Raw genomic sequence first — 21,105 nt, 5'->3', positions numbered from 1 at the left:
TCTGCAGCAGTCCAGTGCTTTCTGGTGCTTGGAACAGGGCACTGCTGCAACAAGGTGTGAGAAGCAAACAGATGTCTTTGCCCCAGAAATTAATTTCCTGTCAGTTACCAGATGGTGCAAAAGGTCATTTATAAGTCAGAGGTATATGCTAATATATATATATATATATATATAAATCCAGACGTACTTGTCGAGCAGAAGTGGGACCTGCTCCTGCTTTTGAGAGAAGTAGTTTCATTGTTGGCCCTGGATGCAAATTGCCACTAGGAGACTGCAGATCACAGTTTCTACAAACATTTTGAGGTCAAAGCAAAGGAAGTGTACATGATGGCAAATATGCAGCCTAGTGTGTACCAATTAGGCCTTTTCTTTTTTTTTTTTTTTAAGAGGAAGGTGACCCTTCTGGGTCTGCGTGAAGAATGAAAATTTCAAGGTACTTTGCAAGGAATTTGACTGAGAGTCAGGAACCAGATGAACATCTTGAGATGGAAATGCTTTAGGAGTATGTCTCTGTCTGTCCAGAGCTCCCACAGAGATGTTCACAGTCATGTTGGATTTAATTCAACTTACCTTCAGAGTCTTGAACTTTGAGATTTTGGTAGCAAGTCCTATCTGTGTGGTACTGCTGTCAACATATCAAATATGTCATATGTGACTACAAAAGTTGAATTTACGGACTTACATGGTTTCACAGGTGGGGTGGAAAAAATTATGTCAGCACAACGCCAACTAAATGCACCCCAAATAGTTATGAACCCACAAGGTTCCCTGTGCCACTGTGTGATACGACCATTTCAGCACAGACCAGGTAGAAGCTGTTCACTCAAGTGCAACCCTTATGTTCACAGATGTGCAGCTACAATCACAAGGGACCCACTGTATCTCTTTTACCTCAAAACCTTATTCTGAATCCTACCCCTTCCCTCTGAGAGGTTCCATCTGGTGTGCAGTGACAGGGCAAGTGCAGGATGGCTGTGTAAAATTGTGCAAGGTGGCAGTGCTTAGCTGTCTATATCAGTGGAAGGTCTTCAGTATGAGCATTTGTGAACAAAGCACTTAGTCTGCACCCAGGTACTTGTCTCATGAGGGCTGGGCCATACTGTCTATGCTTTTGAATTAAGGCTGCATCTGCAGGCAACACAAATAATTTGCATGATGCAATACATATGAAGCTTGGGCTTCATATGTATTTCCAATTTGTATCATTAGATTTAAAAACCAGTTCTGGTTTCCTCGGTGCCATACAAAAAAAGAGAGCAAATCAACATTTCCAGGGTCAAATGATCCTTTATTGGTGAGCTAATAACACTTTTCCACCTTCTCTTTCTGAGGATTCTTTATTACTGCTCTGTCTCAAGAATCCCACCATTTCTCCACAAAATTATATTTCTAACCTTGTTCTATAAATGGAACCAAACATTTTTTTTCCCACAGAATAGGAGCAAAATGCTTGCAGTAAGAAAAATCAGCTTTTTGCAAAAAGCTTCCACACAAAAACATGGTGTTTGCAACCGTGTTTGTTCTATGACTACAGTGCTGCCTGGTGCACCAGAGCTATTGCTCTGTACTCAACAGCAATATCTGTGCATTCTCTAATATGTTAGATATTTATTACTTACTCTTTAACTGTATTAGCATTGATGCACAATGGTGGTCATTTCAGTATGTTTAGCTTGCTGAAAACATATGCTCACATAAAATCAAGTTTTGTTGTTCCTTAGAACTGTAGAAATACACCATTAAGAGGGTTTCTCCCTCTTCTGTAATGTTTCAGCTGAAACACAGTGAAGATGAACATGTGGCAGTTTTAGGGTCATTGTCTCTCTTTCCTGGCTGCTCTTTGCTACATTTGGTAGGGTACAGATCCCTGGGAGTCATGATGCTAAGCAATCTCTTGAACTTTTTTCTTCACTGAAACTTCAAATATTCTGTTCTCACCTCACACTCAGGGCAGCATTGTTTGGAAAGCACCTCTCCTTGGCCTCGTTGTCTCTCACAGGGATTTGCTTCTCCAAAATGTGTTTTTCTCATATCTGAGAATTCCTAGTGCACTTGTCAGATTGAGTTTCCCTCTCCTTGTCCTAAAATGAGGAATCATTCCACATACATTGTACTTTCTTCTTGTTTCAGGCCATTTATAGAGAAGCAAAATTTAATGAGGTTGTTTTGTGGGCAATGAGTATAGGCATCAGAGATTTTGGAGGGATATACTGAGAGGACTACCATTCAGGTTGGTACTCCACAGGATCTGTCACACTGTTCCCTATTTCATGAATGTTTCAAATGAGGGGCCAGAGCATGTGGGCATTCAGCCTGCAGAGGTCACCAAACAGGTCTCAGGCACTCTGGAAGATAAAAGTTAAATTCAGAGTGATTTTTGACAGTCACAACCTCCAGAAAACCAACCAGGATATGAGTCTATAATGTTTAGTGCAAGGGTTTTATCTTTAGTCAGTAATAAATCATGTACTCAAATATAGCATGGGGAATGGCTAGGGAGAAAAGGATGTGGAAATCTGGTGGTTCACAAACTAAACGCGAGTCAGTAGCACTGCATTGTTGTAAAAATGGTGTGTAAGGATAGAAAGGTTTTTTTTTTCTTCTAAAGTAAATTAATCTTTTTGTCCAGCTCAGCTCAAGTAGGTCCTTAGTTAGAGTATTGCACTCATTTGGGGGCAGGATACTTGATAAAAAATTGCATATAGAATTAAGAGTCCAGAGGAGAGCAAAAGGGATTATTAGATGTGTAAAAACATTATTTACAAGCAATTATTAGAATAATTGTTTAGTCTAAAGACAAGAAAAGTAATGGGAAAGAAGTAAAAATCATCAGAAATGCAGGATTAGCTGCAAAGTTAGTTGAATTTAAACTGTAATTTAGATTCATGTCAGTTAGGGCAAGAAATTATGCTAGAATCATATGTTATATTGTGTTGTAAGGAAAATTTAGATTAAGATGCTTAGGGGAAAAAAAAATTGTGATAGTTAAGTGCCAGAATAAAATCTCTGGGGTACTCACAGAAACTGTACTTCTTCAGTATAAGCATTGCTGGGGAGGGGTTTAACAGCTGTGTTGTTACAGCTATGATGGCCTAAGCCTGTAAAAGACTAGAAAGATGTGGCACTTTTTTATTAAATCAATTGATTTAGCAAGAAAAAACAGACAAGTCTTTCATGCTCACAAGCCATTTCTCAGATATGCAACCTCTGAATGGTTTTGGTACAGCTGCTTCTGTATGAAGCAGGGAATGATGTTCTGTACAGTCTCTTGAGGGTCTTTTCAGTCCCATTTGCAATGATTAACAAAATCTTTCTGTCTTCGGTTAGATGGGTGTTAAGGGACTGGGGAGGGAAGGCAGGCTATAAAAGCAGATGAAAGAGCTCTCCTACCCTGTAATTGGGGAGATTCCCTGCCATTTTCACTCCATGAAAAATGCCTGTTTATTACTTTTCAGGAGTGGATGTGAATCAGTAAATCTTATACTAGCTTGTCTATAAGTGTCAGGTGGTTCTGGATAGTAACAAATGCTTTAAGACAAATGATATTGTGATAGGATGTAATGAAATAAAATGTTTGCTTTTTTATTTTAGAGACAAATAAAATTCTGGGAGTTTTGAAGGCAAGAAGTCAAATTTCTCCCCATCTATTGTCCTAATAATATAAAGTGAAATACTTGTAGTCGTTACTCATTTATGAAAATTAATATTTTAAAATCAAGAAGTGCATGATCAAAACTTAAATGAACATATAGAAAACAACACTGCTAGGATTATTAATGAGAATTCATTTTTATATATTGGCTACTTTAGGGTAGTAACAGATATAAGTAATATTAGAAGAGAGTAGTACTGTAGCTAACTTGAAAATGTATTTAAGCATATTTTTGTCTCTGGACACATGTCTCTAAAACAGTAAAAGTATTTACAACAAAAAGTTCCAGATGTTGTCAAATAACAAATGAAAAAGGGAGGTATATCCATAGATCTCAAAACCATCATGGGAATATTTTGCTTACAAAGGAGAAATTTGTGTTTCTGGAGAGGAAAACACAAAATCATAGATCACAGAGTGGTTTGGGTTGGAAGGGACCTTAAAGATTCTAACTCTTACTCCACTGCCATAGGCAGGGACATCTTCAACTAGTCACTCAGCTCCCCATTCAACCTGAACCTCAACACTTCCAGGAATGAGGCACCTGCAACTGCTCCAGGTGACCTGTGCCAGTGTCTCAGCACCCTCACTGTAAAGAATTTATCCTTAACAATTCATCTAAACCTGCCTTCACTTTGAAATCATTACCCTTTGTCTTATCACTGCATGCCCTTGTGAAAATTCCCTCTTCAGGTTCCTTGTAGGCCCTCTTTAGGTACTGGAAGGCTTTTGTAAGGTCTTCTTGGAGCCAAGTGCTTTTCTCCAGGGCTGCACTCAATCCATTCTCTGCCCAGATTGTGCTTGGGGCTGCCTGACCCATGTGCAGCACCTTGCACTTGGCCTTGTTGAGCTTTGTGATGTTTGCGTGGGCCTTATACATTGGTAATTAAGGACCTGTGTTGTATTTTAGTACTTATCCACACCAAGGTGATGGAGTAGTGCCTTGTCAGCACAGCAGACAAAACTAGACAGCCTTTCAACCAGTATAACTTGTTTAGTTGTATTTACATAAAAAATATTAGCTCCATCAGGTTTTATTTTTACTTTTGTTTTCAGATTCATTATCTGAAAAATCAGGAACCTTTGAGTTTCCATTCTGATTTTCATGTATGTCATTGAACTGAAGACTTGCAAGAATTGAGCAAAAGCTTGACAACTCACATGGCAGCCTGGCTCTTGGTGTGTTTTTCCAATCTGTGACCTGCTTCTTTCAAACTAAGTGGTTTTAACAGTGGTGGCACAAACATTTTAAAACTTCTGAACTGAACTTCAACGGTAATAATAATAACAATGTCAATTTAAGCATGAAGCTAACATAACTTTCAGAGTTCCAGGAGAAAATACTTCATGTTTAATTTAAATTTTTCTCTGCATTCCCATTTTCCATATCAAACTTTGAGATAAACACCTTTTCTTTCCGTCCCTGAAAGGCTGGGTTTTTTTTTTTTTGTTGTTGTTGTTGTTGTTTTGGGTTTTTTATACCTCTGGATCTTCAGATATCTAAGCTCTGCTGAACCTCTGTTGTGGGGCTCTTGTAAGTTCATCCTCAGTTACTCTTTTTCTTCCACTGAATAACTGAGTAGGAACAACACAGAAGAGCAAATTCTGGAGAAGAATAGGATTGCATCTCCCCAAAAAGCTGATTTTATATCTAGCTGTATTACTGGTTTTCCTGCCTGCCTTCCTAGTCCTACATACATTTAATAACTTTTAGAGCAGTCTCCATTTTGTTAGCCTTAGATCCAGGTCTCTTTTGCTTCTTTTCTTTGGAAGAATGCTATGCTCTGTTATCCTGGTGTCATACAGGCTCCTTTGAGGACAAGCTGTGTCTCTGAGCCAAAGGTGGCCACTTTTGTCTCTTTCCACACTGTCTCTAGTGGTGCAGAAAAAGTGCAAATATATGATACCAATGAATTACATATGATCTATATATATATATATATGGAAAAATAAATATTCGGAATATATGAGCTGTGCTCTGCACTGGAGTGCAACTAAGATCTTTTAAGAAGCCTTTTGTGGAAAAAAGTAGATAAATCAGGTCAATGAAAGTACAGTTAGTGTGGGACAGACTTTTTCTAAAGACTTGGAATTGGATCTTGGCCCACTCACAGAAGAGCATCACCATCTTACTGGCTACTGTGGAGAGTCTTCCTGAACGGATAAGCAATTCTTTCCTGATGAAACTGCCATTTAAGGTCCACTTTGGCTTTACAGCAGAAAACTCCTAGAAATGGTTGCTGGTGATTGTGTCTTATCTCATCTATTCAATCTTCCAACCTATGCGTAGCCTCCATTTGTATAACTCAGCTATTCCCATCAGGCTGTTTGCATTTACTCCAAAATTGCACCACTTTGGTGGGTTGACCCTGGGTGGATGCCAGGCACCCACCAAAAGCACTCTATCACTCCCTTCCTTAACTGGCCAGGGGAGAAAAAGCATAACAAAAGGCTTGTGAGCTGAGATAAGAGCAGCAAGAGATCACTCATTGACTATTATCATGGGCAAAGCAGACTCAGCTTGGGGAAATTAACATAACTCATTACAAATCAAAATCAGAGCAGGATACTGAGAAGTAAAACAAATCTTAAAAACACCTTCCCCTCACCCCTCCCTTCTTTCCAGCCATACCTCCTGCCTCACAGTGGTGCAGGGAGACAAGGAATGAGGTTATGGTTGGTTCATAACGTTTCTCCACTGCTCAGAGAGAGGAATCTTCTCCTGCTCCAAGCTGGGGTTCTTCCCACAGGAGACAGTTCTTAATGAACTTTCTTCTTCAGCCTGAATCTTTCCCACAGGCTAGAGTCCTTCACAAACTGCTCCAGCCTGGGTCCCTTACCACAGAGTGCAGTTGTTTAGGAACAGTTTGCTCCAGCATGTATCCCCCACAGACCATGGGGGACAGTCACTCTCTCCACGGGTCTGCAGGTCCCTGCCATGAGCCAGCTCCAGCCTCCTGTCAGGCACCACTTGCTCTGGTGTATGTCTTCTCCATGGGCTGCAGGTGGATTTCTGCATCCCTGTGGATCTCCATGAGCTGCAGGGGCACAACTGCCTTACCATGGGCTGTACCACAGGCTGCAGGAGAATCTCAGCTCTGGCACCTGAAACACCTCCTCCCCCTTCTTCACTGACTTTGGTGTCTGCACAGTTGCTCCTCTTGCATCTTCTTACTCCTCTCTGAGCACAATTTATTCGGCACAATACTTTTTTTTTCCTCCTTAAATATGTTGTCACAGAGACACTATTTCCATTTCTGATTGGCTTTGCCTTGGCCTGTGCTGGGTCCACCTTGGAGCAGCCTGGCATTGGCTCTGTTGGACATGGGGGAAGCTTCCAGCGTCTTCTCATGGAAGCCATCTTCTCTTGTAGCCCCTCCGCTACCAAAACCTGGCCACACAAACTCAATACAACCACAATTCTAGTCTAACCTTGTGGATGGATGCGGGATGATATGTAGTCTTATCAAAGATCCTTGTTCCAAGAGAACAACTTCAAAGAGAACCTAAACATCAGACAGTTGAAGTGTGACGAAATGGCAAGCAGGGTATTAAAACATAGGTGGTTGGGAGAGTAACACCAGGAATGCCAGTGAACTTACAAGAGGGTTTGGAGGACCAGTCCTTAATTATATTTGCAATAGTTCTGTGACTCCAAGTAACATGTCTAATTTACCCCATCACAGTGTGTGTGGCTGCTGGAGCACATACCACCTTATGGTAGAACAGGGAGTGGGCCATGAGGATAAAACAACCCAAGAGGCAGTCAGTGCACAGCCACATGTGTCTTGTGAAAAAGTGTGACACAATTAACTCAAAGGGATATTGTTATCCTCTTTTATTTAAGGATATTAATCCTTTGCTTAAAATTGAAGACAAGCTAATGAACTGCATAAACTTGAATAACTAATTAGCTCTACAAGCCTTATCATGACAGCACAGAGCTAAATCTGGGCGGAACCTGTCTGAGAAATTATATGTACAGTTAACAGGCATGCTTGAGTTGTTCTCTGTACTGAGCTCTGTGTTGCCAGCATAAAGCTGCTCCCAAAACCTGACCCCAGCTATAGGTAGAAGACAACTGAGCTGAGGCCTTGCTACACTCCTCATTCATGGTAGAAATATTTCATTGACCTATCTAACTGGTTTTAGTCAGATTTGCTACGGAAATGATGCTTACGCTTTCACGACGTCTGCTTTTCTTGTGACCTGTTAGTCAGGTTCCAGCAAACAGAACACAGGGACAGAGATCTCAAAGATATTATGTTCCTGAGAGTTTAAAAGTGAAACATGCTACACTAATATCCCTACTGAGGGAAAGATTGCAATGCAAGATTGACTGTCTTGTTAGTCATCAAATAATCCATATAGTTCAGACAATATTCTAAATGCCCCAGCTGTAGAAAATCTTTTCATTGCTGCTCATGCCTTCCTATGAAAAGTCCAGCTGCTGTGGCAACCTTTTGTTTTCCTCAAAGGTCTGTGGTATAGACAATGGAGGACCAAAGTGAAGCCTGGTAGAAAGAGATATCACTCCACTAACTACAAAGTATTGTGCCAGACATATGCCCAATATTAATTTTTTGGTGTGTTTTTATATGTGCTGCCATGTGTATCCTTCCTCAAGTGACAGAGTGCATGTTAGAAGTTCTAAAAACAGCTGTATTTTTCAAACACCACTTTAAAAAACCCATCCAAACTGCATCTAAGCTTTTTAAAGAAGTTATTTATTTACATCCTTAAAGCTCAAAAGAAGTGTCCTTGAACTTAATTTCAGGCTTTCTTATATAAATATAAAAAGAAAGAAAGGCTGATGAGACAATTCAGTCCCCTGATGAACTTGTTTGTGAAGGAAGAATAATGATTGAAATTATTGTTTTGCTAAAGAAGAAGAGTATAGCTACATATCCATCCTGAAGCAAAGGGCTGATCTGTTTTAAAGTCAAGCACTTGCAAATTAGGAAACCTAGGAGTAAACATAAATTCATAAAACACTTAGATTGAAAAATACCTCTAAGAACATTAAGTCCAGCTGTTAAATTCCTCACTTGTGTGGACAGGAACTAAACTTAATCACATACTAAAGCAGAAGTTGTGTATTTTGTTTCTATTATCCTCATTCACCTCATAGTCCCAGCTCTGTACTATGCAGTATTCAAGTCCTGTGCAAAAAAAGTGCTATTAATTTTGTCACAGACTGTTCGGTGATAATTGTGACTTTTGTATTTAAGTACATCAGATCCACCACTGAATTAATCTTTATTATACTGCTGAGACATATGGACTTATTAGAAGTGATAAACCTGAAATACTTATTCTCATTTACTCGATGCCAGGCACTCAGGAGATGATTTTCCAGAAGACGCAGCCTTTGGTTCATCCTCATTCAGAGTTCAGTGCTGGCTGCCTCCAGATACAGGACTGAGTGCTCAATGTTTTTACAACAGACCAAGGCTCCCAGGAAGTGAGGGCTGGTGCCTCTGGTATCCCAGGCTGTAGTCGCATGCCTTGCATCCTGCAGATTGCTCAGATTGCAGGTGCTCAGATTGCTTCCTGTAAGGCAGGCAGTGAAGGCAAAGCAGCCCACAAGAGACCTGGAAGGGAGATTGCAGTAGGGAAGTGCTGGCCACCTTATTTCTGGCAAACTCCCCAAATTTGCAATGGTTACTTTGAATTCCTAATGGTAATACAAAAGCAGTGCTCCTGAATGGTCCTTTTCTGGAGTTTTTTGGAGCACAGCATCTCTCTGCAGGTCTTAGGGGTGCTGAAACTCAGGACTACAAGCCTTCTATCCCTCCCTGCCTTGTCCCAGTCTGCTTCAGTCCTTCCCACGGCTGACCCCTTGTTCCTATGCCGTATATTTGGAGTCCTTTGTTGCACCAGGATGGGGAGGGACAGCAAGAGGGAAGGTCTAGCGCTGCCTTTGCTGCTCAGAGGGGAGCCCCGTGAAGCACACGGGGATGCACATGCACAGTGCAGATGCCTGTAGGAGGGATGAAGGGGGTGACGTGTGCTCAGCTCAGGCAGAAGCTGTAGATAGCTGTCAGACTACAAGTCTCCCGAGCACACGCAAACTGGATTTTTTCCTAGAAGCTCCAAATGTAGCCAAATTTGTACACATTTTCTTCAGAGGAAATTAAAGAGAGATTTTATGCGTGTTTGTCAGACAACATATGATCCCTGATACTTGTAGAACACCCTCTCTAAATCAAGCATTAAATACTTTTTTTTAGTCATCTGAAAACTCCTCATGTTTCAGATTTAACCCACTGCTCTTTCACTGGGGAAATAATTAAGGTAGAAAAGGAAATTTTAGGGCCAGAAAGAGCCACTGTGATCTTGCTTCAATCTCATATAAAACTGGACCATCAGACATCCTTCAACAAATTCTTACCACACAGGTCCATTAGTTTTGTTAAGAAAAAGTTTTTGATGAAAAAATGCTCAGTGATGGAGAATCCTCTACAGGCTTTGGTAAATTATTTTGATAGTTATTTAACTGCTATTTGGATTTAATTAGCCTCAAGTTCAGTAAATTGGATCTTGCTAGAAATGTTTGTTTCTTGTCACGAAATGTTTGTTTCCTACGTAATATAGTTACTTATTGTACGGAAGTTCTCTGTTGCTGTTCTTCATGATAACCCAAACAGTTTGAGCTCTTGCACTCTGACTCTGGGGCTCAGTTTCACAACCCTTATTCATTCTTTGCTCCAGTTATTTTTTAAGTGGGGCTGCTTCAGCTAGAAACATGCTATTTACAAGGATATATCCAAAACTGTTACCATATTTTCTCCTAAGACGTGACCATTCATCAGAAGCAGAAAACTTGGCACAAATGCGCTAATCACAATTAATTTAGTGAAAGCAGGCAGGTAGATTTCTGTCCTGTTGGTGAGCCATCGTGACTGGAAGCCTTTTTCCAGAGCTGACCCTGCCAAGGTGGAAACACATAATCCTGAGAAAAGCCAAGCCACTCTCCAGCCCCATCCCCTTCTTGCTTTGCTGGTGAAACTGCACCGCGGTGCCGTGGCATGGTAGGGGTGAGCACACACACAGCCTTCCCACTCTCAGGCTGCCTCTTCCATAACTCTGATGCTTTGAAGCTGTGGTCTGCACAGCCCTTTCTTGTAGTTCAGGCATTGAATGTATGGTATGTGATTACATTCGGGCAGGAAAAGATTCATAAAATTTTGTGAAAGGAGAGATCATTGGGTTATGTAATCTGACCTCCTATAGCTACCAAAGATGTTTTTATTTCCTGAGTATGCCTGTATTCAACTAAACTGTTTCTATTTAATTTAAGTATAACTTCTCTTAGGGTAAAGTGCGTATTACAAAAAGGCATCTAACAGTGGTTTCAAGACAATGGGATCCATTAAATCCTTTGTACCTTGTTCCAGTGTTTAAATGCTCATGATGGTACAGATTTATGCCTTATATCTTATTTGGATGTACCTGGCTTCAGTTTCACTTTCTAAGTGCTTGCTGTGTTTCAGATTAAAATAATTCAGTACTCATATCTTCCCCTGGAAGTACTTCACTTTACTCAAATCACCTAAATCTTTTTTCTATGCAAAGAAATTTCTTCAGCCTGCAAGTATTTATTTTAACTTCTATCCTCTTACCAGTTTCTAACATTACTTGAAAAACACTTACATGCAAACTGTACACAGTGTTCCAGCATCAGTCTTATCATATCTTTAGACAGATGTAAAACCACTTCACTTAGGTTAGCATCTGCACCAGCTGCCTTTGCAGCAGCTCCTCCCTGGCAGCTCAAACTATGCATTGTATTCATTTTTCACTTTGATCCCTAATTCCTTTCAAGAATCACTCACATTTCAGGATGCAGTCCCTATTCAGTATCAATGGTGTGCATTCCCTATTCTGACATGCGAGTGTTTGCATTTGGCTGTATTAAAATACATTGTGAATAAAGAGAAACAGCCTACTGGGCACTCCAGGTTGCTCTGTTTCACTGTGTCTTCAGCACTATTTATCAATCTTCTAAATTTTTTTAACTTTGTAAATATTATTGCCAATGTGTTTGTATTGAATCTCAGTGTCTGTAAGGTCTTTATAAAACTTCTTCTATTCAGTAGTGATTTCTCTAAGACTACTTTTCTTTTTATTCTGTCACTTGACAGATTATTTACCTGTGGAAACTGTGCACTGTAATGCATCACTGGGGCTTTTTTAAAAGCAGAATGTTGTGCTGCTAACTTAAGTTACTAATACAAGTGAACTCCTCTGTCAGCTAGAGGTGATAACTTCTTAGTGAGTTAGTTTCACTCCAAAGAGCATGATATTCCATAGAATTCTGCTAAGTGATGTAATTTATCTTTTTTATCAGCTTTTCTGGTATTTTGCTTGGATGGATGTCAGTCTTGCCATCCAGTGGATAGCTGGATCATTCCGTTTCCCTTCTCTGAATATTATAATATAGCAGCTGTCTTTCAGTCCTTCAGTGTTCCCAGTGTTCAGAGATTCATTGTGACTTAATGTCAGTAGTGATTACAAGCATCTGACAGAATCAAATGATCATAGTCCACATCTACCCTTTTCTAGCAATTCTAATCCTTTTGGTTCCCGCTCTCTTCCTGAAGCTCCTCAAGCTTGTAAGCCCCCTTTCCTTCTGCTGGAGTGCTGGAAGATTGCAACTTTGTGTCCATTTTCATCCTACCTCAAACACATAGAGAGAATGTGAGGGCTCTCAAGCATTACAGGGAGAAAGGAAAGAGCATAACGGTTCTGAGAAGCTGAGTGCTGTCCACCCAAGTTCTTCTTGTTTTTCATCCATGTGAGAGGGGTGGGCTGGCAGGGGAAGGAGCCCCCAGCCTCCTTCAGTGGTAGTGATGGGCTGTTCTGTCCTAGGGGTGGAGAGAAGAGCTCACAGGTGATCAGAAGAAAACACAGCCCAAGTAGGACTGTGAATACATGCTCTTCTCCAGTTTTTAAAATAGATGTTTTCATGATTTATGGATCTGTGCAGCTCAACAAAGTCAAGTGCTGTTTTCAGACATATTTTTAGGACCATTAGCTATGAACCTTCTGACTCTGTCTTTATTCCTGTCCATGCATTCTCAGACTCATTTTAACCATATGCCACTACTGGCATTAGTGGTAGTGGCAGAAGCACCTCTTGGCTGTGTGTGTATCTAGGATGCTGGTGCTCAGTTGCTGGGGCAGTGCTTCATACCATGTTGCTGTGGCAACTCTTTGTTCTAATTCTGTAGAAAGGTCTTGTAGAAAGCCTGAAGAGTGCATGGCTAATTCTTGTTTGATGGGAATGCATAATTCTCCTTCTTTTCAGAGACTAGAAATAAAACTGTTGAGCACTCTTACCTTTTATGCAGTTCTAACATAAAGCCATCTCCATCTAATTAGAACCATATACACTTTTTAGAATTATTTTCTTCATAATATTTTTGTAAACGGCACACTCTCTTTTGTCTTTAGCACTGTGGTTTGTGAATTTTCCTGTGGGCCTTTATCTCTTCTAACTAGCATTTTGCACTCCATAAATTCTAGCTCATATTGTTTGCTATTTATTTCCTGGTTTTCAGTTTGAATACTGAGGTCTTTTTATTTATTTTTATTTGCTGTCATCTATTAATCAACTGATCCAGAATGGGTTTTAAAACAAAGTTGTCCTTTTGGGAAATTGAATGAACTCTCAACTTTCAGTATTCAGTTGAATGATGCTGTTCAAGCCTTTCTCCTCCTTCTAACTTCGCTCATGAAGGCAAGAGAAGGGAAGTCTAGCATGTGACACTGTTTTGAAACATGAACTATGAGTCACAGATTCATATTATGGACAGGAAGGACTCAGAACACAAAAGTATTACAATATTGCATTAGGTTTGCATGGCAAGGATTTGGTAGTGGGGGTCTAGAGGGGTGCCTGCTGTGAGAAGCTGCTGGAAGCTTCCCCTGTGTGCAGTAGGTCCATGACAGACCTGCTGCTGGCCGGGGCTGAGCCCACCAGCAACGATGGCAGTGCCTTTGGGATAATGTGTTTATGAAGGGGGAAAAGAGCCTGCACAACTGCAACTGCAGTCAGAGAGAGGAGCGAGAATATCTGAGAGCAGCAGCCTTGCAGACATCAGGGGCAGTGAAGAAGGAGTGGGAGGAGGTGCTCCAGGCACCAGAGCAGACTCCCCTGTGGTCCATGGTGCAGCCCATGGTGAGGCAGCTGCATCCCTGCAGCCCATGGAGGACCCCACTCCAGAACAGGTGGATGCCTGAAGGAGGCTGTGACCCCATGGGAAGCCTGTGCTGGAGCAGGGTCCTGGCAGGACTTGTGGACCCATAGAGAGAGGACCCCACGCTGGAGCAGGTTTGCTGGCAGAACTTGTGATCCCAAGGAGCACCCATGCTTGGGCAGCCTGTTCCTGAAGGACTGCGCCCATGTTGGGGCAGTTTGTGAAGAACTGCAGCCCGTGGTAAGGACTTGTGTTAGAGAAGTTTGTGGGAGAGTGTGGGGAGTCCTCCCCCTGAGGGGGAAGGAGTGGCAGAGACAGAGTGTGATGAACTGACCATGGCCTCCATTCCCCATCCTCTTCTGCTGCTGCAGGGGAAGGAGGTAGACAAAATGCAGTGAAGCTGAGCCTTGGAATAAAGGAGGGGTATGGGGAAGGTATTTTAGAGATTTGGGTTTATTTCTCAATTACCCTGCTCTGATTTGATTGGTAATAAATTAATTTCCCTGAGTTCAGTCTGTTTTGTCAGTGAGAGTAAGTGGTGAGTGATCTCTCCCTTTCCTTATCTCGACCCATGAGCCTTTTGTTGTATTGTCTCTCCCTTGTCCTGCTGAGGAGGGGAGTGGTAGAGTGGGTTTGGTGGGGTACCTTGTATCCAGACAGTGTCAGTCCACCACAAATACAAAGAAAATACATTTTAATGTAAGGTTTCAGAAGAAACTGCAGTTCTTTTGACATCTCCACACCATTTTAACTTCCAGCTGAAGGAAGTTAAAGTTTCCTTCCTTCCAGGAGGAAACCTGTGAGGGTAGATGTAATCTTAAAAACTGGCAGATTGTTAAAAAAAAAAAAAAAAAACAAAAACCAAAAGACTTTCAGATTAAATCTATTTAACAAGGTCTTTAAAGATGGTAAGAAGGCTTAATCTAAGCAAAGACTGTGGCATAATCTTAACCTGCAGCAGTATTTATTGCACAGTATCATATCCCTCATCAGCTTTGGACAGGCAGTTCACCCATCTGACATCACAGGAAATTATTCCAGTAATAGTGGAAAATATAGTCCTGTTTCTGGAAGAGCCTAATGCCTGACACTGCACCAACTGAAGAATGACTGGTGTTTCCACCATAACCTGCATTTGAGAGAAGGCAATTAGTCTGATCTCTATATTATGCATCATTTTGGAATGAATTTTCAGAGGGAAAGAACAAATAACAGCTGTAGTTAGCTGGAGTAAAAATGGAATGTAGATTTAAATAATTTTGACAAATTACCCTGCTAGCTGTCTGTTGACACAATAACTGATTTTCCAGATGAGGGGAACACATACCTAAGGTATCTCAATTTAGCAAAGGATGCTGTGCTTGCATGTATGAAATATATTTTAGATTTTGCTTAATAAACTGGCTCAATTCTGTTATCCTAAAATGATGGGAAGAAAAAACCAGTTTGTGACATGAGAGGGAAATAAGAGTTGGGTTGTCCCAGAATAGAAAAATGAAGGCTGACTGAAGATATGACTGATATTTAAAAATATGCCAATGAGTAAACACAATGGAGGAGGAAGAGCTATTTAAACTAAAAGACAATGTTGGCAGAAGAACAAATGGGCATAAAATGACCATGAACAAATTTAAGCTGGAAGGCAAAAGGTTTCTAGTTATCAGAAAGCTGTCTTTCAATGAAAAAGAAAGCCCCTCTAAACGGTTTTTTTAATTAATCTCAGCAAGTTTATGATTTGCTTTACATGACACACATGTTCACCAGCATGGGATTTGATTCAGTGACATAGAAGTTCCCCTTAACTTTGTATCTTACACAAAATGGCAATTACTCTTGAGATACACTAACCTCTCTGGCAGCATGTACCCACTGTTGAACAGCACTCAGCGTGACTAAAATATTCTTTCAGACAGAAAATCAAGAGACTTTGATATTCAGCTAATCTCCAAAAGATTTAAACAGACTGAATGCTAAGACTTTTTCCCACTCTGCACGTCTCTAGGGCTAACATACTCAAATAAATCAATAAGACCAAGTTTTGTGTGAAAATTGTCACCTCAGACAGCACTACATTGGGTCCTAGTGCTAACCACAAAACTGTGTGTCACATCTTGAGCTGACGACAGCTATATTTCCAGCCTTTAAAAATGAGGATGTGAGGATCTGGAGAAATGGTGATTTGAATAATTGCAACCTACTAGTCACAATGTCAGTAATGCAGATAATATTCCTGTGTATTTTAAAAGCTGTGAAATCCTCCCTGCAGATGACGGGTAGCATTATTCATTCTTATTTGTTTAGCTGAATTTAGAAATGAGCCGGGAAGGGAAAAAAAATTCAGATATCCAGTAAACAGGATGTATTTTATAACCATTTTATATCGTGCATAGTATACTTAATTGGAAAAAATGAAAATTGAACATAAACATCAATATTCTAATAATATTAAGGTAGGAAATTGAATAAGCTGTAAGCTTCTAACTTCACTAATGCCACCATGCTTTTTAGTGTTGCTGAATGTCACACTCAAGGAACAAACATTTTCCTTGGTGGAACTTTCTCAGTGCCGTCATTTTGTACAGCAGTCTGAAACACAGAAACCTCTGAACTAAGAAACCTATTCCTTTTGTTTTTCAGTGTCAAAGCCATGATTCCTCCGGGGGAATGCCTGTATGCTGGGAGGAAAAGGAGGAAACCCATTCAAAAACAGTTAAGTATCATATTCATCAGGAGGCATCTCCCTCCAAACGTACAGGCTAGAAATGAGGTAGAAGGGTTCCCTTCCTCCTATGGTCCACTGACATAGGAGAGACCTAATCTTCTTCTCTGCAATGAGAAACCCTTGGCTGCGAGGCTGGCTTTTCATGGGCAAGATGTCTCCAGAAAGAATGCCATGCCTGGCTCAAACCATCCTTACCCATCACTAGGTATTCCAGGAGGAAGCCAGTGGTGGTTGTGCTGGGTGCCACGGTGCTACCATGGAGAGGGACAGTGCCCTTTTGTAGGCAGAACACACCGGCGGACTAAATGTCAGCTGGGCAGTGGGTTGGAGGGGTGGCTGCTGCCTTGGTGCTTCCGTGCTCCCTGCTGCCTGTTCAAGGAGCTTTTTGAGAAGCCTTGTGTTGAGTGGCACCAGAGCACTGGCATTGCACTCCCTCCCTTCCCCTTTCCTGGGCCTAGTGTTGCTTGGGGCATTGCTAAGTCCAACATGTGCGAGCCGGGAAAGTGGGTCAGTTCAGCCAACCGAAAGAGCAGACTGGTGAGTCACTTCTTTGCATATAGAACACATAATTTTCAGACTTCTATTTACTGTGGGATCACTTTCATTAGGAGAAAAATGGGAGAGAGGAATTATATATGCGAAGGCAAAGCAGGAAAAGAAGAAATGCAATAGAAATTTGTTACTACAAGATGCTTGAAATGGGAGGGGGAAAAAAGAGGTTGCTATCACTCAAATGTAAATGAGTTCCAGATGCCATAAGCCAATCTATGAAATAAAGCTTTTTAATGCAATCATCCCATATTTTCTGTGTTATACTTGATTATATGATTATGAAGCAGACATTTTTACTGTGTTAACATTATGAACTGGCACTGGTGGCCTTCACACACAATTTAAGGATGACAAGGTAACTAAAATAGATTTCCCTATTTTCAGTTGTTCACAACTTCTAAAAATAACCCACTTGGCTCAAAATTGTACATATTGGTCTAAAGTCAAAGGGGAGTTTTTCTGAATGTTTTAATGACATCTGTTGATATTGTTATCATATTTCAATAGACAAAGATAATACCATAAGCAAATGATTCTTCCTACAAAAATCCTGAGTGTTGAATTCAAAATATATGTAAGATTTCTGCACTACTATTTCAGTATGGATGTGGATATTTGATTTTATAACAATTGCAAGAGAGATGGAACATTTCCAGTACATTAAATTACCTCTATGCAGAACTGTTTATGGATCATTACTTTTGTGAAAAAGGAAGGAGACTTGCAGTTGCTTTGAGAAACATTACGCTTATGTTTGGAGTTTACATGCTAGCTAGAACTCCTCTCAAAGATGACTTCTAGATAAATGAATGGCTAAGCAAACTACCTGCTAACAAATCACAGAAATTACCTCATTAGCCTTTTTGGAAATTTTGGCTTTAATACTCTCAGAAGAAAATTCTCACTTACTTTACACAACCAAGTTTTCATCTTGGCAACCACTGCAGGTAACGCTGCCTTGAAAATAGCTTTTCTATGATGTTGCAGTGCAGGTACCTGAGCATGAACTTATCAAGCCAGGACATGAACAATTTTGATTAAGAAACATGGGTTAAAACAAGGGGAACCGTTTGGATTGTTAGAATACTGAAGTCCCACACTGGAGACAGCACTCCATTTTTTGTGGTTAGTTACTTACCACTTGCTGAGGATGATTTCTCAGTTCCTAGCAACACTGGTCTCTTCCTCAAACCTTATCTGTTTGTGGGCTTGGTCTCTGGTAAGCCTTTCCTGTGCTTATTCCTTCACTCAGGGACTTTCCTCTAAAAAGGCTCTAACTGCCCCAGACCGACTGGCTGACAGAGCTCCTTTCCTGGTCTGTGTCCTTCACTCCTACTGGTCTTACTGACATTTCAGGACTCTGGGATTACTGTCATGCTGCCTTGAATAATTTATCTTGAATTTAGAAGGGTAGACAAAGCCTATTAATTGAGCAGCATATTTAACCATTATTTTAATTCATGTCATACCATCTTTGTTACAGCTTTTTTTTTTTTTTTTTTTACAGCAAAACACTTTTTCCTCCACAGCCTTGTTGTACTTTCCCCCCTATCATTCTGCCAGTGAATCAAGGTAGAAACTGGCATCTGTTCTGGGAGGAGTATTTGTTCAGTTGTAAAACCTGATTTTTCACAGAAAATAAAGTTGATGGGTGTTCTTTGGCCACTCCTCTCTTTTTAATGTAAATAGTCTCTAGAATTTGCCTTTCTTTTAACAAAAGGATAAGTGAGCTCAGGTGCCTCAGCATGAGCAGGATACTAGATTTCAATAGGGATTCATAGATTAGTGTTTTTGAAGGTCAGAATTTAAAGGACAGAGGTGCAGCTTTCCCCTCTGCAGAACAACTGGGACATTTATATCTCCTCATCCTCAGTGCATCCCAAGAAGCTGACTCTCTGACTCTACATAATCTTCATGATCAGACTGTCAACCAGGTGGTGATCCTGCACCTGGCTTTTAATCCAGGATATAACAGAATTATATTGTTCATTATGTTCATTAATGCTTTTTAGGCACAGGAATTTTATTCTGAGATGGTTTTAGAGAACAGTGATCAAAATGTATAAAAAAGCTCCATGGGACAATACAGAGACCCACAAGACTGGGGATGAATGTGTGGAAAATTTTACTGGGAGGAGCTAATATGTTTCAGTCTTGCATTCTACACAGAACTAGCAGAGACTATCTTCATTTGTTTGTCATTCTTCAGGTAACATATGAGGTTCAGGTTCTCCTTTTATACATGCAAGAAAATTTTAAAAACATAGCTGGTTTCCTTTCTTGTGCCCAAAAACTTTCAAACAAGCCCCATTAATAATGTTCTACACTAAAGAATTCTGGCATTTATGGACACGGGTCAAACACCTGGAGCTCAGACAGACTGAAAATTTTCCATCAGATATGCTTTTCAGCCAGGCAGCCAGCATTTTGACTAAAGGAAACATTTTCTACCGAGTGTTTATTTCCTGTGGAAATCTAACATTTTACTGGTAATTCACGCATCTGGAAATTAAAGAGATCTTGTCTTTAACCTCAAGTTAAAATCACTGTGTTGAAATTAATACTTAAAAGTGCTAAGGCAATGCTTCAGGTCAGTTACCATTTGAGAACTTCAGCCACTGCTTCATCTCAAACCCTGGCATCTTGTAAAACCCTCACCCTCTACAAAACATTTCTTGTAATGTTTTACAGCTCTTTAAAGGCAACTATACCTGCCCTAGCTCTGAGTGTACCTATTGCTGCTCCAGAATGACCACTTCAGCCAGAACTGTGCTAGTGCCAGGGTAAACAGAGACCCTGGGAGGTGCAGCTCTCTCCTGCTTCCCAGTTCTAATTTTAAGGCCCTTTGTGGCATAGCCCTTCCTCTTACTTGGTACCACACTCTCCCACCTCTCATCTGCTCTGCTGGTCTTCTTATGTCTTCTTGACCATTAGTTCTGCTTTCACCTTTCCTTGCTGTAAAGTGCAGAAGAGACATAGAAGGTGGCAAAGGGCCGCCTTTTCTTCAAGCAGCTTTCTCTCATTCTGTCCTTTTGGTCCATAGGAGATGGTGAACATCCACACTCACTTGGATGCCACTGGAGCCCAGCTCTGCCAAAATTCCTATACAATGTCCAAGCACAGCTCAGTGACTGAGGTTGCTGGTCAGTACACTCATGATAATCATCTGTTGTTACTTTGCTCTCAGCCTATCTCAGAGATCTCATGGTCTCTCTTCCCTTCCCCTTCTTACTGAAAGCTTGCTGTCATGGTAAATGATTAGACCTTTCTCAGCTCAGGTCTTCTGCTGGTTTAACACTGTGGCATACTTATAAAACTTATTCAGGGCAAAGTTTTCCTTAACAGGGTAGGGCTCTGCAGAGGGTAGGGAATAGCAGACAGAGCTGTAGTTGCAGGAAATTCCTCTGCGAGCTCACCAAACTGGTTTACACTAGTGGTGGTCTGTGTGTCATGGGCACACTGAATCACTCATGAGAAAATGGCTCAATGCCTCGTGTACCACCAGAACAGAAAATGTTCTCCCCACCTGCTCCCACACAGCTCCTACCATACAGGGACTGCTAATGTGGGTCTTGCACAGGTACAAGTACTTGTTACTACTGGGCAGTTTAACAATGTGAAGAAAGAAAAGCCAGATTTATTCCTTGAATTACATGTTCTCCTTTACTACACAGTGTTGTATGGAAAGCAGAGTAAATGAGGGATCATCGAGTGACTCCTGTGTCTCTGTTTACAGTTTGACAATCCTGAGTTTAACACGAACACAACAAGCACCATCTACTTTCAGCTCAAAATAAAGGCTAGAATTTTCATTTGCCTCAAAGCAGCCCACTGAAGATTTTCCCTGCCTGTGCCTTTCTGTTTATGGCTAGCTAACTGAGCCTTCCATGGAACTCACATTGTTTAAAATCACATCCACTTGGCACCTTACTACCATTTATATCTAACCCCTGTTTGTTTGGATTCACTCCCTT

The 21,105-nt window shown here is 40.8% G+C and overlaps 1 protein-coding gene across 1 annotated transcript in view; it reads left to right on the top strand.

The window, feature by feature from the left end:
• The first annotated feature begins 16,504 nt into the window (after positions 1-16,504).
• Positions 16,505-21,105, top strand: part of AHRR (aryl hydrocarbon receptor repressor) — a 63,042-nt gene continuing 58,441 nt past the window's right edge. Inside the window, exon 1 of the mRNA XM_053983010.1 lies at positions 16,505-16,566. Within this exon, the coding sequence (XP_053838985.1) occupies positions 16,505-16,566 (62 nt within the window). The remainder of the gene's footprint in view (positions 16,567-21,105) is intronic.

This window comes from Vidua macroura, chromosome 1 (assembly GCF_024509145.1).
Source record: "Vidua macroura isolate BioBank_ID:100142 chromosome 1, ASM2450914v1, whole genome shotgun sequence".
NCBI classification, from domain to species: domain Eukaryota; kingdom Metazoa; phylum Chordata; class Aves; order Passeriformes; family Viduidae; genus Vidua; species Vidua macroura.
The sequence above is the reverse complement of the archived record's forward strand: the minus strand, read 5'-3'. Positions and strand labels throughout refer to the sequence as shown.